The sequence below is a fragment of the Aotus nancymaae genome, unplaced genomic scaffold (genome assembly GCF_030222135.1).
Source record: "Aotus nancymaae isolate 86718 unplaced genomic scaffold, 86718_ANA_hifiasm-v0.15.2.pri h1tg000062l, whole genome shotgun sequence".
Taxonomy (NCBI): Eukaryota; Metazoa; Chordata; class Mammalia; order Primates; family Aotidae; genus Aotus; species Aotus nancymaae.
The window spans coordinates 21,161,819-21,185,306 of NW_026988476.1; the positions used below are offsets into that span (position 1 = coordinate 21,161,819).

Below are 23,488 nucleotides of genomic sequence, written 5' to 3' on the forward strand. Positions count from 1 at the left end.
CCAATGCCTTATCGATAAACATTGAGTGGAATATGCAAAGCATGCTCTTCATGTATAGAATACTGTATCCTTGTACAGAGAAGTTAATGAAATATTCAAGACATTGACAGAGAGAAGCATATTGGGCAGCCCCAACCACACAGGAGAACGTTTACCACTGAAGGTGGCTGCAGTAAGAGTGAAGCAGTATGTTGTTTCATAGGATGTGAAGTGTAGTAAGAAATAGTGGATTATTCCATCCTCCTCAAAGTATGAGTGAGGTGCCTTTTGGAAGTGAGAAGTGTCACCCATATCCGGGCTGAGACAAAGAGTACAAAGGAAGTTCTGAGACTGACTTTCACTGACATTGCCAAAGTAAGTAGGGGGCTGTTCAGGGGTGTATCCCCTAACCTAGTCCTCCAGCTGTGTATGGGGCTTCCTGGTAATTCCATGGGTGGCCTGGGCACCTTATCCCATACAGACTCTCTTGGGATTTTTGCTCCTACATGGTGGGAAGCAGAAGACTGCAAAATATGCCAAATGAAACTCTGAAAGGAATTCATCATTAATCATGGGCTTGTAATCAATCACAATTGTGGTTAAATGATTAGAAATGGTTTCTACAGACTTCTGCTGAGGGCAATTGAACACTTCAAGTTGTTCTAGTGTGCCTAATTTTTCCAAATGTCTTCACTATAATGGAATAACTGAGTTCTTTGCTGTTAGTTTTACAGAGATTGAGGTGGTTCTTGGCTTAAATTAGTTGCTTTTTCTTCCTAGAAATGGCTGTAGCCAGTCAAATAATATATCATTATTTTTAATTTTTTTGTGAGCTGGTATTGCCTGCCTTCCTGCCTTCCTTCCTTCCTTCCTCCCCTTCCTTCCCTCCCTCCCTTCCTTCCTTTTTTCTTTCCTTCTTTCCTTCCTTTTTCCCTTCCTCTCTCCCTCCCACTTTCTTTCCTTCCTCTCTCTCATTTGAATCAAAGGATTATTTCCCTGTCATAAAACGATGGAAAATAGCTGCAGTACACAGTTCATATGCCAATAATATCCATAATTTAAATTTGTGTTCTTAATGACATGCTATATAATTAATTTTTGGCAAACATAATGGGATTATAACATGCAATACATGGTAAATAATAAATATAATGGTGAAAATAATTATAATTATTCTAACAAAACTCAAACATTACACTAGGTCTCAAAATCAAGCATTCTACAGATAGCTACAATTGGCACACAGAAGCCCTCAGTAAATATTAATATGAAGACTGTGTAACATGGTAAGCTTTATCATCAGCCCTTAGCATCCTTGCTGAGTAATTATGTTGGTATGTTAAATTTACCAACCATACATGGAAACTGAAAACTAGACTTTCTCTCCAGAATCACTTGGAATAACTGTAACATTTTTTTCTTTCAGAGGATCTTAGAGTTCAAAGGTAACCAAGAAAATACATATCGCCTCTTGCTATTCAATGTGTGAATTTATTCTAAAATATTAGAGAGAGCATATTTAAGACAATTTCAGAGTTATTTCAAATTGTGAATGTTACATAAACAAAAATAATTTTCAGATATTCTTTAGGGCTTATCAAGAGAAAGTGGCATATGTAAAGTTTCTGAAGAAAGCGCAGATCTCATTAATGGCACAATTTAGTTTAAGTGTCATCACAATTTCCCTGTGAGAAGCACAGATAGTGAGGAAATTTCAGGCTGTCTTCAGCTAAAGCAGACCTGGGAAGGATGTTAACACGATGGACAGATCGAGACAAAACACCTGGGGGTCCAGTGTGCTCTGCTGATAGTTGGAATATTACCCGAGTAGTTCCAAATATTAGTTAGTAACATTTTACTTGGAAGCTCAAAAACACTTCTTCCCTCAGTAGCTATCTGACATTCGCTTTAGTCCACTACATTCTGAAAATAGATATTTGGCTCCCAGCATTTTTTCAAACCACAGAGTAGTATTAACTATAATTTACATTTCAAACAGTTTTCCTCAAACATGACCACATCTGCATATGTCTCAAAAGCTTTTTTTAGCTTTTAAAAATAGCTCACCCGGCCAGGCGTGGTGGCTCACGCCTGTAATCCCAGCACTTTGGAAGGCCAAGGCGGGCGGATCAGAGGTTGGAGTTCAAGACCAGCCTGACCAACATGGAGAACCCCTGTCTCTACTAAAAAAATACAAAATTAGCCAGGTGTGATGGCACATGCCTGTAATCCCAGCTACTCGGGAGGCAGAGGCAGGAGAATCACTTTAACCCGGGAGGCGGAGGTTGCAGTGAGCCGAGATTGCGCCATTGCACTCCAGCCTGGGCAACAATAGCAAAACTCCATCTCAAAAAAAAAAAAAAATAGCTCACCAAACTTTGTGAACTGTTTTATACAATGATCAATTATGAACTCATGCCACTAAAGAATCTCCCAGGTTCATGGATAATAACACCAGTGTATGGACTAATTCTACACTATGAACTCTGGTATCATAGAAAATAAACCCCTGGAAACTCTTCTTCAGTGTGTTGAATGAAAACATATTTCCAGTCGTTCTCTCTCAATTATCTCAATGATAATAGCAATATACACTGAAGATCATGCTAAGTGCTTTGCAATGCCCTATGAGGTACCACTTCTAGCCTTATTTTATACACAGATGAAATAAACTTTTGAGCCATAGACTTGCCTAAGGTGAGAAACCTAGTAAGTGAGAAAGTCTGTCCTCTCACCCCAGCCTCTATGACCCAGAACGTGGGCTCTTTACCACTCAGTTCCATCTTACCTCGGAAACAGAACTATTAAATCTGTTCAGGCAATCAGTGCTTTCAGAGACGGATATGAAGGATTATAGACTGTGTATATACACACTCACTTTCCAGCATCCCTAGTTTTTTGGATTGCTCAAGGAGCTAGAGTTGCCAGAAAAATACACACACAACTCCTCTCTTTGTCAGTAAAAAGCAGGGCCTCATACAACTCAGCCAAAGGGAAGCGGAAGAACATAAGATTATCCCTGCAGGACAGTGAGTGATGGGTTAGCCAACAAAGATAGAAAGAAGTACTGTGCTTGGCAAGTGATGTCTATAAAAGGCCAGTCTTTTCTCACAAATCTGAGTAGCAATGAAAGTGACAAGAAAGGGAAAATGCAGGGGGAGAGAAGAAGAGTGAGTGAGCCGTGGAGGCCTGTATCAGTGGTCATGATGGTGTGAGTGGCACTGGTGGCTGTTTTTGGAAGCAATGACAGATACAATCATCTGAAAACAGCAGAGAAACAAATCACTTGAGACAGAAGACAGAACAGCTCCACTGCTGTGGGGGACAGCCAGCCACCTGTCTCTGGTTTCTGCAGTCCTTTAAGGTCTGGGCAGGAAACTCCAGGCTGGGCAGGGTGGAATGAGGGCAGGCAGCTGCCTCTGCTCAGCAGCCCCCAAATGCATCCGCATGCCCTGCTGGGGCAGCCCAGCCAGCACAGATGGACCATCAGAGGAGGGAAAAGGACAGTCATGCGATGTGGCATCCCAGCAATGTGTGAAAGCCATTCCTGGGCAATGACATCTGCAGCCACAGCACAGTCCTTAACTGATTTTCACACAGTTCTGTTCTGCAGAGGCAGCATGAAGCAGGAGGGCAAGGGGGCTTCTCATGCCTTCTGGCATTCTTTGATAGGAATAAATGATGCATTTGCAATTGTCAAAAAATTCCCTCTTCCCTCCAGATTGCTGTCTTTATGTCTCTCCCATATAGAAAACCTGGAGTTGGCTGCATGTGGTAGCTCACGCCTATAATCCCAGCACTTTGGGAGGCCAAAGTGGGCAGATCATGAGGTCAGGAGATCAAGACCATCTTGGCCAATATGGTGAAACCCCATCTCTACTAAAATACAAAAAATTAGCCGAGTGTGGTGGCACACACCTGTAGTCCCAGCTACTCGGGAGGCTGAGGGAGAGAATCACTTGAACCCAGGTGGCAGAAGTTGCAGTGAGCCGAGATCGTGCCACTGTACTCCAGCCTGGGCAATACAGCAAGACTCTGTCTCAAAAAAAAAAAGAAAAGAAAAGAAAAGAAAAAGAGCCTGCCTCCTTATTGCAGTAGGCAGCGCATCAGTCTCATAATCTGAAGACAAGAAAAAGAAAAAAAAAGAAAACCTGGAGTTGCCCTACCATCACCATGTGACTATCACAAACTGTTCACCATATTCTGTTTTAAAATGCCAGGAAAGTATTTGCAATGTTTCAAAAAAGGTATTTCCATTAAGAAAAAAAGTTAAAATTTTGAGGAGATGATCCAAGATGGCCAAATAGGAATAGCTCTGGAGTGCAGTTCCCAGTGAGAATGCAGAGGGTGAGTGATCACCGTTATTTCCAAACGAGTTTTTACTGCCACAGAACAGGAGATTCCTGGGCGGAAAAGTGACATGAGCCACCAGCAAGGCTGTTTCAGCTGGTGCAGCGGGTCTCTGCACAAAAACTCATACAAATCTGGGTGGCCGTCTCAACTGGTGCCTGGAATGCCTGGGAGACAGAGTCACCCATTCAACTGAAAAAAAGGGGGCTGAAACAGGGAGCAAGGTGATCTGGCTCGGCAGGTCACACCCCCACAAAGACCAGCAATCTGAAACGCTCTGGATTGAGAGTTTCACAGCAAGCACAGCTGGACCCAGCATGGTCCAGCTCTGCGGGGGGAAGGGTGTCAGCCATTACCAAGGCAGTCCACCACTACTGAGGCAGTCTGCCATTACCGAGGCAGCCCACCACTATGGAGGCAGTCCGCCATTACTGAGGCAGCCCACCACTACTGAGGCAGTCCACCATTACTGAGGCAGCCTACCATTACTGAGGCAGTCTGCCATTACCGAGGCAATTCTAATTATACTTCTACAAACAAAACAGCAAGGAAGTTCACACAGCAGCTGGGCAGAGCCCATGGCAGCTCAGCAATGCCTCTGCTGGCAGACTGTGACTAGGCTACCTCCATGCTGGCAGGGCAGCTCTGAAAAAAGGCAGCAGCATGTCAGGAACTTATAAATAAAGCTCTACCTTCCCAGGACAGAGCACCTGGGAAAAAAAGGCAATTACGAGTTCCACTGCAGCAGACTTAAACGTACCAGCCCAGTAGCTCTGAACAAAACAATGGAGCTCACAACTCAGCACTTGAGCTCCTATAAGGGACAGACTGTCTCCTCAAGCAGCTCCCCGACCCATGTATATCCAAAGAGACACCTCAAAAAGGAGAGCTCAGGCTGACATTTGGCGGGTATCCTTCTGGGACAAAGATAACAGAAGAAGAAACTGGCGGCAACCCTTACTGTTCTGCAGCTGCTGCAGGTGATCCCCAGGCAAGCAGGGTCTGGAGTGGACCTCCAGCAGTCCTACAGCAGAGGGTCCTGACTGTTAGAAGGAAAACTAAAAAACAGAAAGAAATAACTTCATCATCAGCAAAAAGGACATCCACTCAGAGACCCCATCCAAAAGTCACCAACTACAAAGACCACAGGTAGATAAATCCACAAAGATGGGAAGAAACCAGTGCAAAAATGATGAAAACACCCAAAACCAGAACACCTCTCCTCCTCCAAGGGATCACAACTCCTTACCAGCAAGGGAACAAGGCTGGATGGAGAAGGTCTGATGAATTGACAGAAACAGGCTTCAGAAAGTTGGGTAACAACAGACTTCTCTGAGCTAAAAGAACATGTTCTAACCCAATGTAAAGAAACTAAGAACCTTGAAAAAAGGTTTGACGAGATGCTAATGAGAATTAACAGCTTAGAGATGAATATAAATGAATTGATAGAGCTGAAAAACACAACATGAGAACTTTACAAAGCATACACAAGTTTCAACAGCCAATAGCCAAATGGACCAAGCAGAAGAAAGGATATCAGATATTGAATATTAACTCAATGAAATAAAATGAGAAGGCAAGATTAGAGAAAAAAAGAGCAAGAAGAAATGAACAAAGACTCCAAGAAATATGGGATTATGTGAAAAGACCTAATCTACATTAGATAGGTGTACCTGAATGTGACAGAGAAAATGAATCCAAGCTGGAAAATACTCTTCAGGATATTATCCAGGAGAATCTCCCTAGCAAGGCAGGCCAACATTCAAGTCCAGGAAATACAGAGAACACCACAAAGATCTTCCTCAAGAAGAGTAGCCCCAAGGCACATAATCGTCAGATTTACCAGGGTTGAAATGAAGGAAAAAATGCTAAGGGCAGCCAGAGAGAAAGGTCGGGTCACCTACAAAGGGAAGCCCATCAGACTCACAGTGGATCTCTAGGCAGAAACCCTACAAGCCAGAAGAAAGTGGGGGCCAATATTCAACATCCTTAAAGAAAAGAACTTTTAACCCAGAATTTCATATCCAGCCAAACTAAGCTTCATAAGTAAAGGAGAAATAAAATCTTTCATGAACAAGCGATTGCTGAGAGATTTCATCACCACCAGGCCTGCCTTTACAAGAGCTCATGAAAGAAGCACTAAACATAGAAAGGAACAACCAGTACCAGCCACTCCAAAAACTACCAAATAGTAAAAAGCATTGACACAAGGAAGAAACTGCCTCAACTAATGGGCAAAGCAACCAGCTAGCATCAAAATGGCAGGATCAAATTCACACATAATAATATTAACCTTAAATGTAAATGGGCTAAATGCCCCAATCAAAAGACATAGACTGGTAGATTGGATAAAAAACATCGGTGTGCTGTATTCGGGAATCCCATCTCATGTGCAAGGATACGCATAGGCTCAAAATAAAGGGATGGAGGAAGATTTACCAAGCAAATGGAGAACAAAAAAAAGCAGGAGTTGCAATCCTAGTCTCTGATAAAATAGACTTTAAACCAACAAAGATCAAAAGAGACAAAGAAGGGCATTACATAATGGCAAAAGGATCAATGGAACAAGAAGAGCTAACAATCCTAAATGTATATGCACCCGATACAGGAGCACCCAGATACATAAAGCAAGTTCTTAATGACCTACAAAGAGACTTAAGACTCCCACACAATAATAGTGGGAGACTTTAACACTTCACTGTCAATATTAGACAGATCAACGAGACAGAAAATTAATAAAGATATCCAGGACTTGAACTCAGATACACATTTACAGAACTCTCCACCCCAAATCCACAGAACATACATTCTTCTCAGCACCACATCTCACTTACTCTAAAATTGACCACATAATTGGAAGTAAATCACTCCTCAGCAAATGCAAAAGAACGAAAATCATAATAAACAGTCTCTCAGACCACAGTGCAATCAAATTAGAACTCAGAATTCAGAAACTAACTCAGAACAGCACAACTTCATGGAAACTGAACAACTTTCTCTTGAATGTTGACTGGATAAACAATGAAATGAAGGCAGAAATAAAGATCTTCTTTGAAACCAATGAGCTAAATTTCCCTCTAGACACTGCTTTAAATGTGTCCCAGAGATTCTGGAAGACACAACGTACCAGAATCTCTGGGGCACATTTAAAGCAGTGTCTAGACAGAAATTTACAGCAATAAATGCCCACATGAGAAGCCAGGAAAGATCTAAAATCGATACCCTATCATCAAAATTGAAAGAGCTAGAGGAGCAAGATAAAAAAAACTCAAAAGCTAGCAGAAGACAAGAAATAACTAAGATCAGAGCAGAACTGAAGGAGATAGAGACACAAAAAACCCTTCAAAAATCAATAAATCCAGGAGCTGGTTTTTTGAAAAGATCAACAAAATAGACCACTAGCCAGATTAGTAAAAAAGAAAAGAGAGAAGAATCAAATAGATGCAATAAAAAATGACAAAGGGGATATCACCACAGATTTCACAGAAATACAAACTACCATCAGAGATTACTACAAATAACTCTATGCACACAAACCAGTAAACATGAAAAAAATGGATAAATTCCTGGACACTTGCACCCTCCCAAGCCTAAACTGGGAAGAAGTCAAAACACTGAATAGACCAATAACAAGGGCTGAAGTTGAGGCAGCAATTAATAAGCCTACCAACCAAAAAAAGCCCAGGTCCAGATGGGTTCACAGCTGAATTCTACCAGACATACAAAGAGGAGCTGGTACCACTCCTTCTGAAACTATTCCAAAAAATCCAAAAAGAGAGAATCCCTCCCAAATCATTTTATGAGACCAACATCATACTGATACCAAAACCGGGCAGAGACTCAACAAGAAAAGAAAACTTCAGGCCAACATTCATGATGAACATAGATGCAAAAATCTTCAATAAAATACTGGCAAACTGATTGCAACAGCACATCAAAAAGCTTATCCATCACGATCAAGTAGGCTTCATCCTGGGGATGCAAGGCTGGTTCAACATACACAAGTCTATAAATGTAATTCACCACATCAACAGAACCAAAGACAAAAACCATATGATTGTCTCAATAGATGCATAGAAGGCCTTTGACAAAATTCAACAGTGCTTTATGCTAAAAACTCTCAATAAACTAGGTATTGATGGAACATATCTCAAAATAATAAAAGCTATTTATGACAAACCCACAGCCAACATCATACTGAATGGGCAAAAACTGGAAGCACTCTCTTTGAAAACTGGCACTAGACAAGGATGCCCTCTCTCACCACTCCTATTCAATATAGTACTGGAAGTTCTATCCAGAGCAATCAGGCAAGAAAAAAAAATAAAGGGTATTCAATTAGGAAAGGAAGAGGTCAAATTGTCTCTATTTGCAGACAACATGATTGTATATTTAGAAGACCCCATCGTCTCAGCCCAAAATCTCCTGAAACTGATAAGCAACTTCAGCAAAGTTTTAGGATACAAAATCAATGCGCAGAAATCACAAGCATTCCTATACACCAATAACAGACTTAAAGAGAGCCAAATCAAGAACGAGCTGCCATTCACAATTGCTACAAAGAGAATAAAATACCTAGGAATGCAACTAACAAGAAACGTAAAGGACCTCTTCAAGGAGAACTACAAACCACTGCTCAATGAAATAAGAGAGGACACAAACAGATGGAGAAACATTCCATGCTCATGGTTAGGAAGAATTAATATCGTGAAAATGGCCATACTGCCCAAAGTAATTTACAGATTCAATGCTATCCCCATCAAACTACCAATGACCTTCTTCACAGAACTGGAAAAAAACCACCTTAAACGTCACATGGAACCAAAAGAGAGCCCGCATATGTGCTAATCACCCTCTCCTTCCCTGACAGCTTTGCCGACTCCTGTAGGCAGGAATGTAAGTGGTCATTAACACACACTTCCTACAATTTGGACTACTCAGGTGCCAGGTCTTGAGGTACTCCACGACCATTTTAGCTGCAAGTAATTTTGCCCTGTCACAACTTCTATGACATTGGGCACCTTTCTCCTGGAAGCCCACTCTCTACCTGTGTTGGAGTCAGCTGTGGGTATAGCTTATCTCTTCCATTGAACTGTAAACTCCACAAGGGCAGGACTCCTTCTGAGCCACCTTTTATGTCCCTCTCTCCTCCTGCTCCCCTGCCGAGCACCATGAGCATAGTCAGACCTCATTTCTCCCTTCATCTTAATCCCGTGCCAACAGTGCACACTCTGAGTCCTGATGGCCACATGTGTGAGCCTCAGCTGACTGTGTACTACTGGACCCCTTCTGGTTTGCTCTTCCCATCCACTCATCCTTCCTCTCACATTTTGTTGCCCTGCACTAATGGGGTGATAGGTGGACTATCAGATGTCTGCTGGAGGGCCAGTCCTGCCAATAGAGTCCCATTCTTATAGCCAATTGATTCTACCGTGTCATGATAAACTTCTGTACAGTTTCCAACTGTAAAGTTCAGTTGAGAAGTTAAGACAAATCATGTTTGTTTTCTAGAAAGCACAAATTCTATTTCACAATTCAAAAATACATTTTTGCCTCTTTATGGCCATTCTTTGTAAAATTTCAGCCTCCATCCCCAGTACTCACTATCCTCTTTTCCTACTGTTAACATTTTTCTTAACACTTTTTACTAATATGCTCCATAATTTCTTATTTATTGCTGTGGTTTGAATATCTCCTCTAAAATCCATGTTGAAATTTAATTGCCATTATAAAAGTATTAAGAGGTGGAGCCTTTAAGGAGTGATTAGGACATGAAGCCCTGCCTTCATGAATGGATGAATGCTATTATCTTGGGAGTGGGTTAATTATCATGGGAGAGGGCTCCCAATAAAAGGTGGAAGTTTGGGCCTATCCTCTCTGTTTCTGATGCTTGCCTGTCCTTTTGCCTTCTGCCATGGGATGATGCAACATGAAGGCCCCCACCAGAAGCCAACACCATGCTTTTGGACTTTCTAGCCTCTAGAACTATGATCTAAATACAATTCTATTGTTTATAATCACTCAGTCTGTGGTATTCTGTTATATCAACATAAAATGGAGGAAGACAGTTATCTTGCTTATTATTTATCCTTCTTGATAGAATATAAGTCCCATGAAGGCAATGATTTTGATTTATTTATTATTCCTGTGTCCATAGCAGTTCCTGGCCCAGAAAAAATCACTTAACAAACATTATTTAGGTAAATGAAGGAGTATATAGTGAATGGAGGGATGTGTATGCTCCTTTCTGGCCAGAACCACTGGCTATCCAAGGCTGTGGTCATCCTCTCTTCCTGTCCAGGGGAAGGAATTCTCCCAGCCTGTCCATCATGCTCCCCAGGAGCCTGGCTTGTTGGCTTTCTGTTCTTCTCATGATGTAGCACTCACCTTCAGCTTGTGCTCATGCTCCTTATTGACACGGGCCAGCAGCTGGGCTTTTCTTCTGTTGAGGGCATCGATGAGGGCATCACATTGGGCCACCAGACAGGCTTCAAACTCCACACTGTTCTCCTGTGTAATAGAGCACATTTCTCAACTGCAAGGTGCTGGGTGCCTCAGGCTGCCAGAGAAAACAGAGCTCCCCCATCCTGCTGAAGGGAATGAAAAGGAACTCTGTCCACAATGCACATTTGGTAATTAAAAAAAAATAACTGGATAAACTTTATTCTACAGTGGTCATGTTTCACCTTAAATTTAGATTGAAAAGGATAAATATTTATTGCTTAAATTTATCAAAAGGAAATAATTTCCACAATTTGAATTATATTAAGTAAAACAAAGCTTTAGCTTATAGAGTTGGGCATGAATGCTTTTGAGGGCCACGTACGTCTAGCTATATATGGTGGAAGCTGGTGTTCAAAAAGGCAATGAGGAATGAGTGGGGCATTGCTGAGGCACAAGAAATCATTAAAATCAAAGGAATGAAGAAGAAAGAAAATGGCAGTATTAACAATAATCCAATGAGAACAGAATTTTATAAGATACGAGAATAATGGGCAAAAGTACTTGCCTCTTTCATTAAGGAAAGCAAATAGTAGGTGGTTAAAAACAATCAATGTATGTAATGGCGATCACCCTGGCATAAAAATCAGACATGACCCAACACCTTGCAGGGGAAAGGCAACTACATACTAAATGAATTACAACTTTCCCATGATGTTTAAATTAAATGCTGGATATAACATTTTTATTTGATTTAAATCTGTACATGCCATGAACATTTCTTTTAAGCAATTCTTTCAATGAGTTATACGCATTTATTAAGGATAATCCTTTCAATGAGTTACATATACAATTTTGATTCTTAAACCATAATCTGAAAAAAAGTAATTCACAGTGAATGAAAGCTAAATAGTCACATATACATTAGTAGTACTTACAAAGCACTACCCAGTTGAGTAAACTATAAACTTTTGGGGGCTGGCAAGGAAGGAATAATTTAACCTATAAAATTTTAATTTATTACTAGTCATAAAGAACTGTGTCTCTTTATATAATAATCAGCAGACAGGCATTTAGTAATTGTTTTCAAATGCAAGGTCTTCGTATAAGGAATGCATTAGTAATTGCTTGAGCAATGCTAAATTTTGGCTTTCAAGGCAATTGCTTTTGAGCTCTCAGAGAAGGCCCTTGGAAAACATCATTTAAGAGCTCTCTATGCCACATGCAGGGTAATATTGGAGTGTGGGGTGAGGGGAGACCTTCTCCTTGTAAGCTCGGCCACTGATTTAGAGCAGAAAGAAAGCTTTGCTCTGATGAAGAGGCCCGGGCAGAGGCAAGCCTGGGGCTGCACATTTTATGCCAGCAGAGTAAAGAAAGAACTGATTGATAAACTCTATTGCTTTGGAAAACAGAAGGAAGTATACAAAACTGCTAGGTTGTTAGGGAATCAAAAGTTTAACATGGGCCTGTGTGCCAAAAAAAAGGCAAAGAAATCAGTGTGTAATTCTTTGAAAGGCTGGCTTCCATTTAAAAATCCATACCTGCTTTGACATGGTGAAATATGAACTTAGTCAATTTACTGGAGGCCAGCAAAAAACAAGCTAAGGTTATTTCTGTGAGGCAAACTTCAAAACATAAGAGGGTCATTATTTTGGTGTCTCATATAGTTTATGGTTTTTCCCCTTCAGCTCTAGTGGAGAATTTATGAGCTCTTAAATGCTGCTTGAATTGCTGGTCATTGTGTCTAGATAAAGCAATCTGAAATTACAGTTGCCAGGGGATCATGATCGAAAAATATTTAAATGTCTAAGTGGAGGAGAAGCATTATTGTGGGTCAGGGAGGAAGAAAAGAAGAACGAAAGGAAGAAAGGAAGGAAGAAAAAAAGAAAGAAGGAAGAAAGGAGGACTAAAAAAGAAAAAAATGAAAGGCAGGAAGGAAATAAAGGAAGGATGAAAAAAAGAGAAAACTATGACCTGTTACTATTAAACAATATAATTATTACAAGGTGTTTTGAGAATCTACAGGGTCTTACAAACTCAGCAAGAAGGACCCTGAATTTACAAAGAAATAGGCCTCTTTCTGCATATTTAGTAGTAGAGAATTAGGACCTCAGTGTGGAAGCCAGGAACCAGTTGGAAAATCAGACTGTGTTTCTGGCTTGTTGGCGAAAAGTAACTACCTTAAGAAGGGGTATGTTTGAAGTTGATCTCTATGTGTGTTTGTATGTAAAGAATAACAACGACAAAAACAAAAAGGAACTTTCCCATAACACATAAAAATAAAAGGAGAAAGAAACTCTCCCGCCGCACAATTATGTATTAGCCCATGGTTTCCTTGTGTCCCAGGTAATGCCCATACCTGGATCTGCTGGACCATGTTGCGGAGCTGTACCAGAAACTCCTTGGCTTCCTTAGCCCTGTCTGACAGTCCGTTCAGCGCCTGGGAGAGCTGGCTCTGCAAAGACAAAGAAGGAAACCATGGAGCTGTAATCACAGGATGCAGCAACAAGGCCACAGAGGTGTTTTCAGTGAGACTCAAAACTGGAAAATCATCAAGCTCCTCAGATTCCTCTTCTCTGAGGTTGGACCTCTTTGCTGGCCTTTGTATGGGTAGATACCAGTGTCCAAACTCCCTGGGCCCCTGAGTAGCTTCTCCTTGGAAGCAGTGAACACCTCTGGCCACAGCAGTCAAAGGCCCCTGCCAGCTGTTATCAACCTAGAATTTCTCATCTCCTTCATTGGTAATTAAGCAATCATTTATTGAATACCTATTATTTGCTAAGGACTAAAAAAGCAAAACAAAACAGTGTCAGATGATCTAATTCTTATCACGTTGCTTAGCACAAAGGGCTGTCGGTCTGGGATTGGGGCAGAAAGAATAAAGAGTGTCAAGAACAGGATGAAGGAAGGAGTAGGTACTGGTGTGGTCCTCTGCGGCCACTTAAATATAATCACAAATTCAAAGGCCAGGACAACATTCCACTCCCGCCTCATCCATGTCCTCTTCCTTCTCCCAAGTACAGCCCTGCTGCCCTAGCACATTTGTGTCCCCTCCACACTAGCCTCGTACACTAGGGCTTGCTCTCTGTCTTCCCACACCACCCCATCCATAGGAGGAGGCAATTCTGCTGGGTTGGCAAGGTGTCCAGGTAGGTACTTGCTCTTTCAGCCTCCTCATCTGCTGGGGGGGGTGGCTATGGTACCTTGGATGAGACCTAAGTGGAAGTCCACAGGGGACTGGAGGGGTCTGACAAAGATTTTGCTTTTCTGCTGATATGGAAACACTGTGGTTGATGCAGCCTCTCTCCTTTGGTTCCTGACTTTAGGATGGATGCAACGTCTTCTGTCTCACATGAGGAGAAGGCCAATAGGGTAAGGGTGGAGGGATGGGAGAGGAAGGAGCTGGGTTCTGACGGCATCTTTGAGCAGCTGAGCCAGCACCTGAAGCCTTCACCACTGGCTTTCTTGTTATGCAGGAAAAATTAACTCCTATTTAAGTCACTGTTCTGGGGTTTTCTATTGCTAGTAGGAATTTATATCAAGTTTCACTATACTTGATACAAATTCCTTCTCCTAGCAGTCTGGGTATATCCTTCTGTACCTCAGGTACAGAGACAGACTCCCTTTCCTGCACTGCCTTCCCTGCAAACTAAAGCCTATTCTCCTTGCCAGCACAATGTTTCATCTACCCTTTCCTTTCTGTAAAAGGACAGAATCTTAAAATTATATCTCTTGGTGCTGTGAGTGCTTTTCTCTTATATTTGTCTTCTAAATACAAAGTTGGACACTGACTCTCTAAAAATATGTACACCAAATGCTTGATGGAGGCAATGTGGGATGGTAGAAAGAATATAGGCTTTGAAAGTGTACAAATTCTTACTCTATCACTTATTAACTGTGGCCTTGAGAAAGTTACCTCTGTCTGAATTACTCCAATGGAAAAGGTGGGAAGAATAATAATACTTTGTAGTTGGGTTATGGTGATGGTTGAATGCATTAATCAATGTGAAAGCTCCTGCTAGTTAAGGGAATGACTCTGAATTCAGAAATGCCGCCAGTTACTGGCTGTTCAATCCTTTATACGTAGTTTTACCTCATTTATAAAATGAGAAGAACACTTTTCTTGGGTTTTGTGGGCACTGCATGAAATACAGTATCTAAAGCCTAGAACCCTACTACCTTACTGGTGCACAGTGCATAATGTGTGCTTAACAAACGCTTGTTAACTTTTTTTTTTTTGAGACAGAGTCTTACTCTGCCGCCCAGGCTGAAGTGCAATGGTACAATCTTGGCTCACTGCAATGTCCGCCTCCTGGGTTCAAGCAATTCTCCTGCCTCAGCCACTCAAGTAGGTGAGATTACAGGAATGCACCACCACACTAAGCGAATTTTTGTATTTTTAGTAGAGATGGGGTTTCACCATGTTGGCCAGGCTGGTCTTGAACTCCTGACCTCAGGTGATCTGCCCACCTCGGCCTCACAAAGTGCTGGGATTACAGGTGTGAGTCACTGCTCTGGACCAGCTGTTAACTCTCATTTGCTTTCTTCATTCTTGCTCACACAAACACCTGCTGACTGGAGGGATTCACAGGACAGTTTCCTGGAATGGGATCTGTTGGAGAACATCCTGATCACCTGTACTTTGCTTTATGTATTGAGGCTTCAGGAGGCAAAACCAACACAATTGAGTTAGAAAAAGCACAAAGTGAGCCTACAGTTGCAAAATTCTTTATGATTGGGTCTCAGCTACAACATTATTTGGGGTAAAAATTTCTCCTCAATAACTGTCAATATTTCCAGGAGCCCAAGGGATTAAGGAGGGAGAAAGGGCCTCATCTGGAAGAGCAGGCAATAACATGAGTGATATATTTTCAAGAAGATATTTGATTTTTTTTCATTGTTACTTTAGAACTCATATCTTTTTTTTCTCTGAATGAGCAAAAGTTTGCTGGACTATCATAGTTTTCTTCCTCTTTTTATTACAACTTATGCTTAGTAACCACATTTAGATGTTTCAGTACAGAAGCCAAACTGATTTGGTTACACAGAGGTGAAGCTGCCTAGTGTCTTGTATTTCAAGCTTGCAATTAATTGTGTCTGTATAAGTCAGACTTGATACTCATAAAGATTTTTTGACCAGGTGCTGCTGTAAACTTAGAAATACAATTATCCAGTAGTAGACAAAGGATTCTGGCCCCATCTATTCCCAGGATTTTATATGACAAAGCAATAAGTGAACTGGAAAAATTAATTTATTTTCAATTTCCTCTTTGTGTTTATGCTCAGTCCCAAGCATGCCTTCTATCTGGCTGAGGATTGTTTCGGTATTTGATAAACAATTACATTATAAGATAAAGATCTAGAAATCGTTCTCTTAAGCTTTGTCCACTTGTAGAAATTGAACAGGAGACAATGAAAAATCCTGGAAAAGCTATCACTAGAAAGAGCTCTTACTGTAAGGATTTATATGCACATTGATTTTATAGGATGGTATTTTGATCACATTTATAAGCTCCACCTGATGTAGAATAACATTATCATTGACTGATTTTGTTTCTCAGATGCATTTAAATTCCTACTCTGTGCTAACAGAGGTGTTCTGTATTCGGGACCGCAGAGCAGTCCTGGAAATTCATGAGTGCAACACTGAAGATGCAAATATGTAGTGTGCGTTTTCATCACGGCATCTTTGACCATACAAGGAGTCATTCAAGGGAGAAAGGTACAGTTCTAAAGCTGTTTTTAAAACCTGAAACTGACATTCAGGTTTCTTGGATATCTGTTTTCTAGGTTACTGAAAAAGTGTCACAATTTGAAGGTGAATGAGAGGAGAAAAATGATGCAGCTGAAGCTCTGATCTCCAGTCAAGTTGTTCTCGGTTGGGAGCATGCTGAGAATCGCCAAGATCTCCCAGGAAGATGACAAGTTGTTCAAGCCTGAAGGAAAGGAACAAAGAACTCTGCCTCTTCTTTCCCTTCTTGTGTGGCTTTTGCTTTCAGCTTCCCCACTGACCCTGCTCCCCTTGCCTCCCCAGGAGGGAGAGATCAGGCGCTTACCCTGGGAGGGACTGTGGAGGATGTTTCAGGACCTACTTCTCACGCTCAGCAAACGGGTAATGCAATTCAATCCATCCCGCCCAACGCCTCACTTGCCCAAGCTGCTGAGGGTGCTCAGGCAGAAGACAATGTCTTCTTTCCATTTCCTGCTGTAAACATTCTTCATGTGGCCTCTTTCCCTCAATTCACCACGAATACTGGAGAGAGATAAACTGGGGCAAATGTAAAGAAGCTTTCTGGCCGTCTGGGATCTGAAGTTACAGGCACAGAATGGGTCAAAAGGGTCACTCGAAGAGTTGGTACCAAAGAGATGAGGCGGCAAACAAGCACCAGCAGCTTAAGAGCCCAGAAAATGACCCAGCTGCCTCCCTGGGCGCGGGTCACTGTCTAGTGCTGTATCAAAGTGCATGCCATTCAGGCACCGCAAGATTGCTGCCCCCGGGAGCCCAAGCCCACCGGTGTGTAAGCCCACCTCCTTCCCAGGTGCAAAGGTAAACACGACCTTCAGGAAAAAAGTGACCACTGAGGCAGTGGGACTTTGAGGGAAGGCTGCCCAGGAGAGTTAACAATTTTTCTAATGAAATATTGATCTCTGAGTCATATTACTCAATGATTACTCATTGCTGGTTACTCAGTACTTTACTGACATTGTACAATTAAAAAGTGTAAGTAAGAAATTCTAATAATTAAAATACATTGCTCATTTCTTATGAGCCAGGAACTCTGATGGGTGCTTTCAGTGCAATCCCAATCACCTCCCTGCCATTTTGCAGAGGTGCTGAGAGGATACCCCTGTGTGAAGGTTTCACCACTCACATATGGAACAGCCACAACATAAACCCTCATCTGATGGCAAACTCATGCCCTCTGCTCCAGCCTCCCATAGAAAGAGAATCTTCTCTCACCCTCACAGGTCAAAAAAATTGTTTAATTAACTGTTTAATCCACGGTGAGAGCATTTAAAACCAGAGAAGGTGAGTGGATGACTATGATTGATTATGAGGGTCTGATTATGCTTTGAAGCCAGATAATATGTAAATTACAGCATGACTAGTTAACCTATGAAATGTGCAACTTTTTCCTGCATGAAATTTTTTGGTGAATTTGAAAAAGTCCCCTAAGAGAGGAGTATCATGGAGGAGGGGAAGAAGCTTTGGATTCAGATCCACTGCCAACTTTATCAACTACTGGCCTAAGATCCTGGGCAGAGATTGGGTGGAGTGGGAATGAAGTAAAGGAAGGAGACCTCACAGAGTGACTGGTACTTGGGGAACCGTCAAGCTGAGCTGCCCAAGGGGCCTGATTCCCTTTCTAGGAAAAATGTCTATTCCTCCTGCCTGCGCCTTTCCTGTCTGCAAGAATGGATCTCTTCTCTGGTTTCTCTGGTGCTGGAAGATCCTGGATATACCCCAACCCCAGTTCCGTATAGTCAGATGGTCAGGAATCCTCCAAGACCAGCTGGTCTGGAAATACCAACTTATCTCTAAGCCCAGCAAATAGCTGTGGCAGTGAACAGGCTGTGATCTGCAAAAGTGTAGCTGGGCCTGGGAATGGAAGCACACAGTATAGAGACAAATGGTGTGTGTGTGCGCACATGGGTGTGTATGAGTGTGCATATGCATGTGAGTGTGTGAAAGTCTGTGTATGTGGGTAAGAATGTGAGTTTAAGAGTGTATATGTGTGTAAGAATGTGTATGTGTATGTATGTAATTGTATGTGAGATATGTCATCAGTGGAGTATGGTGAGGCTCTTGGCTTTGGGCAAGGCTGGTATCAGAGGAATCTTATGGGTAGGGATTTGGTCCATTAAACTGCTGTTTATTGTTAATTGGTTGTAAGAAAGATTCAAGGCTGGGTGTGGTTGCTCACATGTGTAATCCCAGCACATTGGGGGTCGAGGCAAGCAGATCACTTGAGGCCAGGAGTTTGAGACCAGCCTGGCCAACATGGTGAAACCCCATCTCTACTAAAAATACAAAAAATTAGCCAGGTGTGGTGGTGAGCACCTGTAATCCTAGCTACTCAGGAGACTGAGGCAGGAGAATCCCTTGAGCCCGGGAGGCAGACGTTGTGGTAAGCTGAAATTGCGCCATTACACTATAGTCTGTTCAATAAGAGTGAAACTCCTTCAGGAGAGAGAGAGAGAAAGAAAGAAAGAGAGAGAGAGAGGAAGGGAGGGAGGGAGGGAAGGGAAGGGAAGGTGAGGGAAGGGAAGAAAAGGGGAAGGAAGGGAGAAAAATTGATTCTATCCTAGCCAGGGTCCTTTGAGCCCTCTTCTCACCTAGGCCTCAACCTTGGCCTATAAAGACTTGAACAAACACTAACATAGTTTCTAACAGCTCCAGGCTGAATTCCTAAGATGACCGCAGCCTCCCTTAAAGTACCTGCCTGAGAAAATTCAATGCTGCCAAAAGAATTTGCTGTTTGTTCCATTGAACACCTGAAGAAAGGGATTCTATCTGCCAGTCTCTATGAGAAGGGAGGGGTCTAACTTCAATAAGCACAAGTTAGCAAACCTAGATGTGTTTCATACAGACCAATTTTCTCCTTCCTGATTTTTGGAATTTTTTTACTTCTGCAACTCTGAGCTCCTGCTCACCCCCTTTCCCCATTCCCTCATCCTCCCTGTAAAGTGCCCAGTCACTTCTGTTCAAATAGAAGTTGAGTTCAGTTCATGATGTACTCTTTTCCCTGTTGCAATAGTATACTGATTAAAATCTGCCCTTTTTACGGATTAAAATCTATCCTTACCATTTTAATTAGTAACCAGGTAATTAGTAACAGTTGCTAATTCTGCCTCTGACCCAAGGAGAGCAGAGCAATCTCTGGGTAATGAGCTGACCCTTCAGCAGGCAAAGGTTACCTTGAAGGATAAGTCAGGAAGCACAGCACTAAGGATGCAAGTTCCTCTGCCTAATCCAGCACGTCTCTCATATACTAAACAAATCTCACCATTTTTATTGTGAACCTGACTCTATGAGCTGTGTGGAGGACAGAAAGGAGGAGGACTCTGCTTTTATTCCAACATGTTGAGCAAAATCCCCTTTCCCATTCTTCGTTGTTAGATTTGCATGCACAAGCACACAAATATTCACACCAAAAGCTAATGCATAGTGACATTTACCTCCTTTTAAATAACAATTTAAGTCTAAACATGCTGTTTCATTCTTTGAACCATAAAAAAATGTATAAGACATGCCATTATTCCATCAGATAGCAGCAATTGAACCAGACAGAGCAATGGGGACCAACATGGCATTGGAGTTAAGAGGACAGACTTTGAAGTCAGACAGACTTGAGTTTCAATGGTGGCATTTTACTAGTCGTGTGATCATGGATCCATTACCTAACTGTGGTGAATGCTGTGGTGCTCTACCCAGAATCTTCTCTCAAAGACTATGCGTCCTTCTCCCAGTTGCAGGGAATATAAGCTGCTGATAGATTACATTAGGAATTGCTCTTGGCCACAGGGAGCTAACTGCCTTACTGAAAGGTATGTCCCCTTCTGGAGATGTCCCACGGCCAGTGAATGGCTGGGACATTGCCTCAATTTGGGGGCAACCCTGAAGAACCCCTTGCCTCAATTTTGGGGCAACCCTGAAGAACCATCCTCTATCTAGAACTTCCAGTAGGATTGGTTGAGGCCACTGCAGGTTAGCTTCAGCCTCAGTTCAAACCTGGCTTCCTCACTTCCAGGTGGATCTACCAAGAGCAGTTAACAACTAACCATCCCTGAGAGTCTGTGTCCAGGGAGCCCAATCAAAATACTAGTCTTCAGTTTCCTCATCTGCAACATGGGGATAAGAGTACCTGCATCACAGGACTACTATGAGGATTATATGAAATGATGTGTATAAAGTTCTACACAGTGCTTGGCATATTGTTAAAATTCAATAAGCAGTACAGGTTGAATATCCCTGTTCTGAAAATCCAAAATCTGAAACATTTCAATGAACATTTCCTTTGAGTGTCTTGCTAGCACTCAAAAAGTTTTGAATGTTGGAGCACTTCAGATTTCAGATTTTTGGATTAATGATGCTCCGCTGGTAAATATAATGTAAATATTCCAGAATCTGTAAAACTCAAAATCTGAAACACTTCTGGTCCTAATCATTTTGGATAAGAGATACTCAACCACTGTTATTTTCATAGTAAGAATAATGTTAAAATATACATACATAAATCACTAAAACACTTTTGTCATGCTACATCTTGACTTAGGGTTGGTCAATTATAATTATCCAAACAGTGGGGTAGATTGTAGTATTGTTCAGAACAATTTGCTCTAGCCCCATTCCTGTCACATGACTGGCAGTACCTCCTGCAGGTGGCGCATGTGCTCCTACCCCTTGTCATCCTCGGCTACGTAACTTGCTCTTTAGCCTGAAGAGGCTCTGTGATTTTCTGCTAGCTCTTTTGCTCTTCCTCTTTGTCACAAGAATAAGTGGTGTGCTGATAAACCAGCTCTCAAAAAAACAAAAACCAAAACAAATTTTTATTTGTAAAAATCACCTATTTATTTTAGAATATTATAGATCAAGCAGATAAATAATAAGCCAGATACAGGTTATCTGGATAATCCAATTAACAAGTTCAGTTGTATTTATAAGAATGTATTCCGAAGGTTTATATTATGCATATTCTCTTTATATTATGTATAGAAGAGAATACACCCATTGGATGTTTACCAAAAGCTATCATATACATGTATCTATCCACAAATAACTATAAATGCTAAAGAACAGAGATTCTGTGAACCAGATGCTCTGGCCATAATCTATTAAAGCTGGTAATCCATGACTTTTTACTTCCTCTTTAACAGGCCACCTGAATTTTCCGAATCGTTTTCCAGTTTTTGGCTTCTAGGGCTTTCTTGGTGGTAAAGCCCATCGTGATTACAAACAGTCATCAACAATGAGAAAAAAAACAAATTCGCTTAACACATACTTAAATAGCACTGTATGTGCCAGGACCACTTCTAAGTGCTTCACAAATAAACCCAAAGAGAATTTAGGCCTTAACTAGGAAAAGAGCAATAAGAAGCTTTTGAAAAAGGGTCCCTTCTTCCCCACATACTGGTAATTTTAAGAAGTAAATTTTTAAAAATGAGATTCTATTCTTTGCTTATCAGATTACAAAACAAAATACAAATGAAAGTATTCAGAGTGACATACAGGAAAGAAGTACTCTTACCACCTTCAGCAGGAGTGTGCATTGGATTAACCACTCAGAGAGGCATTTTGGGAGTATGATTTTTTTAAATCCTCTAAATTTGAAAGTTTAATGCAGTTTCACCTCGGGAAACAGGAATAATCAAGAACGTGTTCAAATATTTGCTACATGAGTTTCATTTCAGCTCTTTGCAACAAGATGGAAACAAACTAAATATTATAAAATAGGAGATTAATTAAATAAATTATAGAGACCAGAGACCTATACAGTGACTTACACTACAGTTTAGCAGGCCATCCTGGCACATAGTAAGTGTTATCTGAGTGTTATACAGCTATTGAAAGGGGGCAGTAATGTATTTAGTTACATGGGAAAATATTTATAACACATTAAGTGAAAAGAACAGATTTCAAGATAGCAATAGATATATGACATGACTCAAATTTTGTTGCCATACTTTATATAGAGACATGCATTATCTCCATATAAATGTATAAGATGTTTCAAAGGATACACATTAAGGGCTTATTATCAAGGCTATTCATAGTATATCTCTAGTGAAATTGAGGGCTTTTTTTCTTCTTTTAAAAGTTCTTTTGATTTTCTGATTTTTCTGAAATAAGAGTGTTCTGCTTTTGAAATAAAGAATAAAAAGTCATTTCTTAAATTCACTGTATAGATCTAAGTGAAAACTGAGGGGTGAATAAGAAGTCTATCCTTTCTTAGAACTCATATTTAAGTTTCTGAAAGAGCACAGTCATATTTTTATATGAAAAATATGTATCAATTTTTCACTTTATTATTATTATTATTGAGACAGAGTCTAGCTCTGTTGCCCAGGCTGGAGTGCAGTGGCACAATCTTGGCTCACTGCAACCTCCACCTCCTAGGTTCAAGTGATTCGCCTGTCTGAACCTCCTGAGTAGCTGGGATTACAGGTGCCTGCCACCACGCCCAGCTAATTTTTGTATTTTTAGTAGAGACGGGGTTTCACTGTGTTGCCCAAGCTGGTCTCGAATGCCTGACCTCGTGATCCACCTGCCCTACCTCCCAAAGTGCTAGGATTATAAGCGTGAACTACCCACATGGCCTTAATTTTCACTTTAATATATACATTTCTAATAGCACATTTTACATTATTTAGTGAACAAACTATTTGTAGAACTGAAAATTTGTATCTAGAGAACTGAAAATAATTGGATCTCAAACCTGTTTTGTTTATCTTAAAACCGTTCCCTGGTAGTTTCAGATAAAGGAGAATGCTTTACCACCTGGAAGAACATGGTGACCCAGTGTGGACGTGAAGGCAACCAGAGAGAAGTGTAGGGAAAACAGCTTTCTGGAAAAATGACTCACAGACTGCTGGTTAGGGCTCTTTGGAAAGAAGAGGATAGCATGTGCAAAAAAGGAGATTTATTCTGTAGTCCATCTCTGGAATGTAAAATCCAATATTTACACAAAGGCTTGGCCCAAGTAAGGCATATTTTTGA

At 41.2% G+C, this 23,488-nt stretch overlaps 1 protein-coding gene across 5 annotated transcripts in view; it reads right to left on the reverse strand.

The window, feature by feature from the left end:
* The window catches only part of TRIM9 (tripartite motif containing 9), a 121,552-nt gene that overhangs the window by 42,285 nt on the left and 55,779 nt on the right, over positions 1 to 23,488 (reverse strand). For all 5 annotated transcript variants that reach the window (XM_064365867.1, XM_064365866.1, XM_012451066.2 and 2 more), the window contains exons 2-3: positions 13,130 to 13,225; positions 10,717 to 10,839 (exon numbers count right to left, since the gene is read on the reverse strand). In XM_064365867.1, coding sequence (XP_064221937.1) covers positions 10,717 to 10,839; positions 13,130 to 13,225 — 219 coding nt within the window. The remainder of the gene's footprint in view (positions 1 to 10,716; positions 10,840 to 13,129; positions 13,226 to 23,488) is intronic.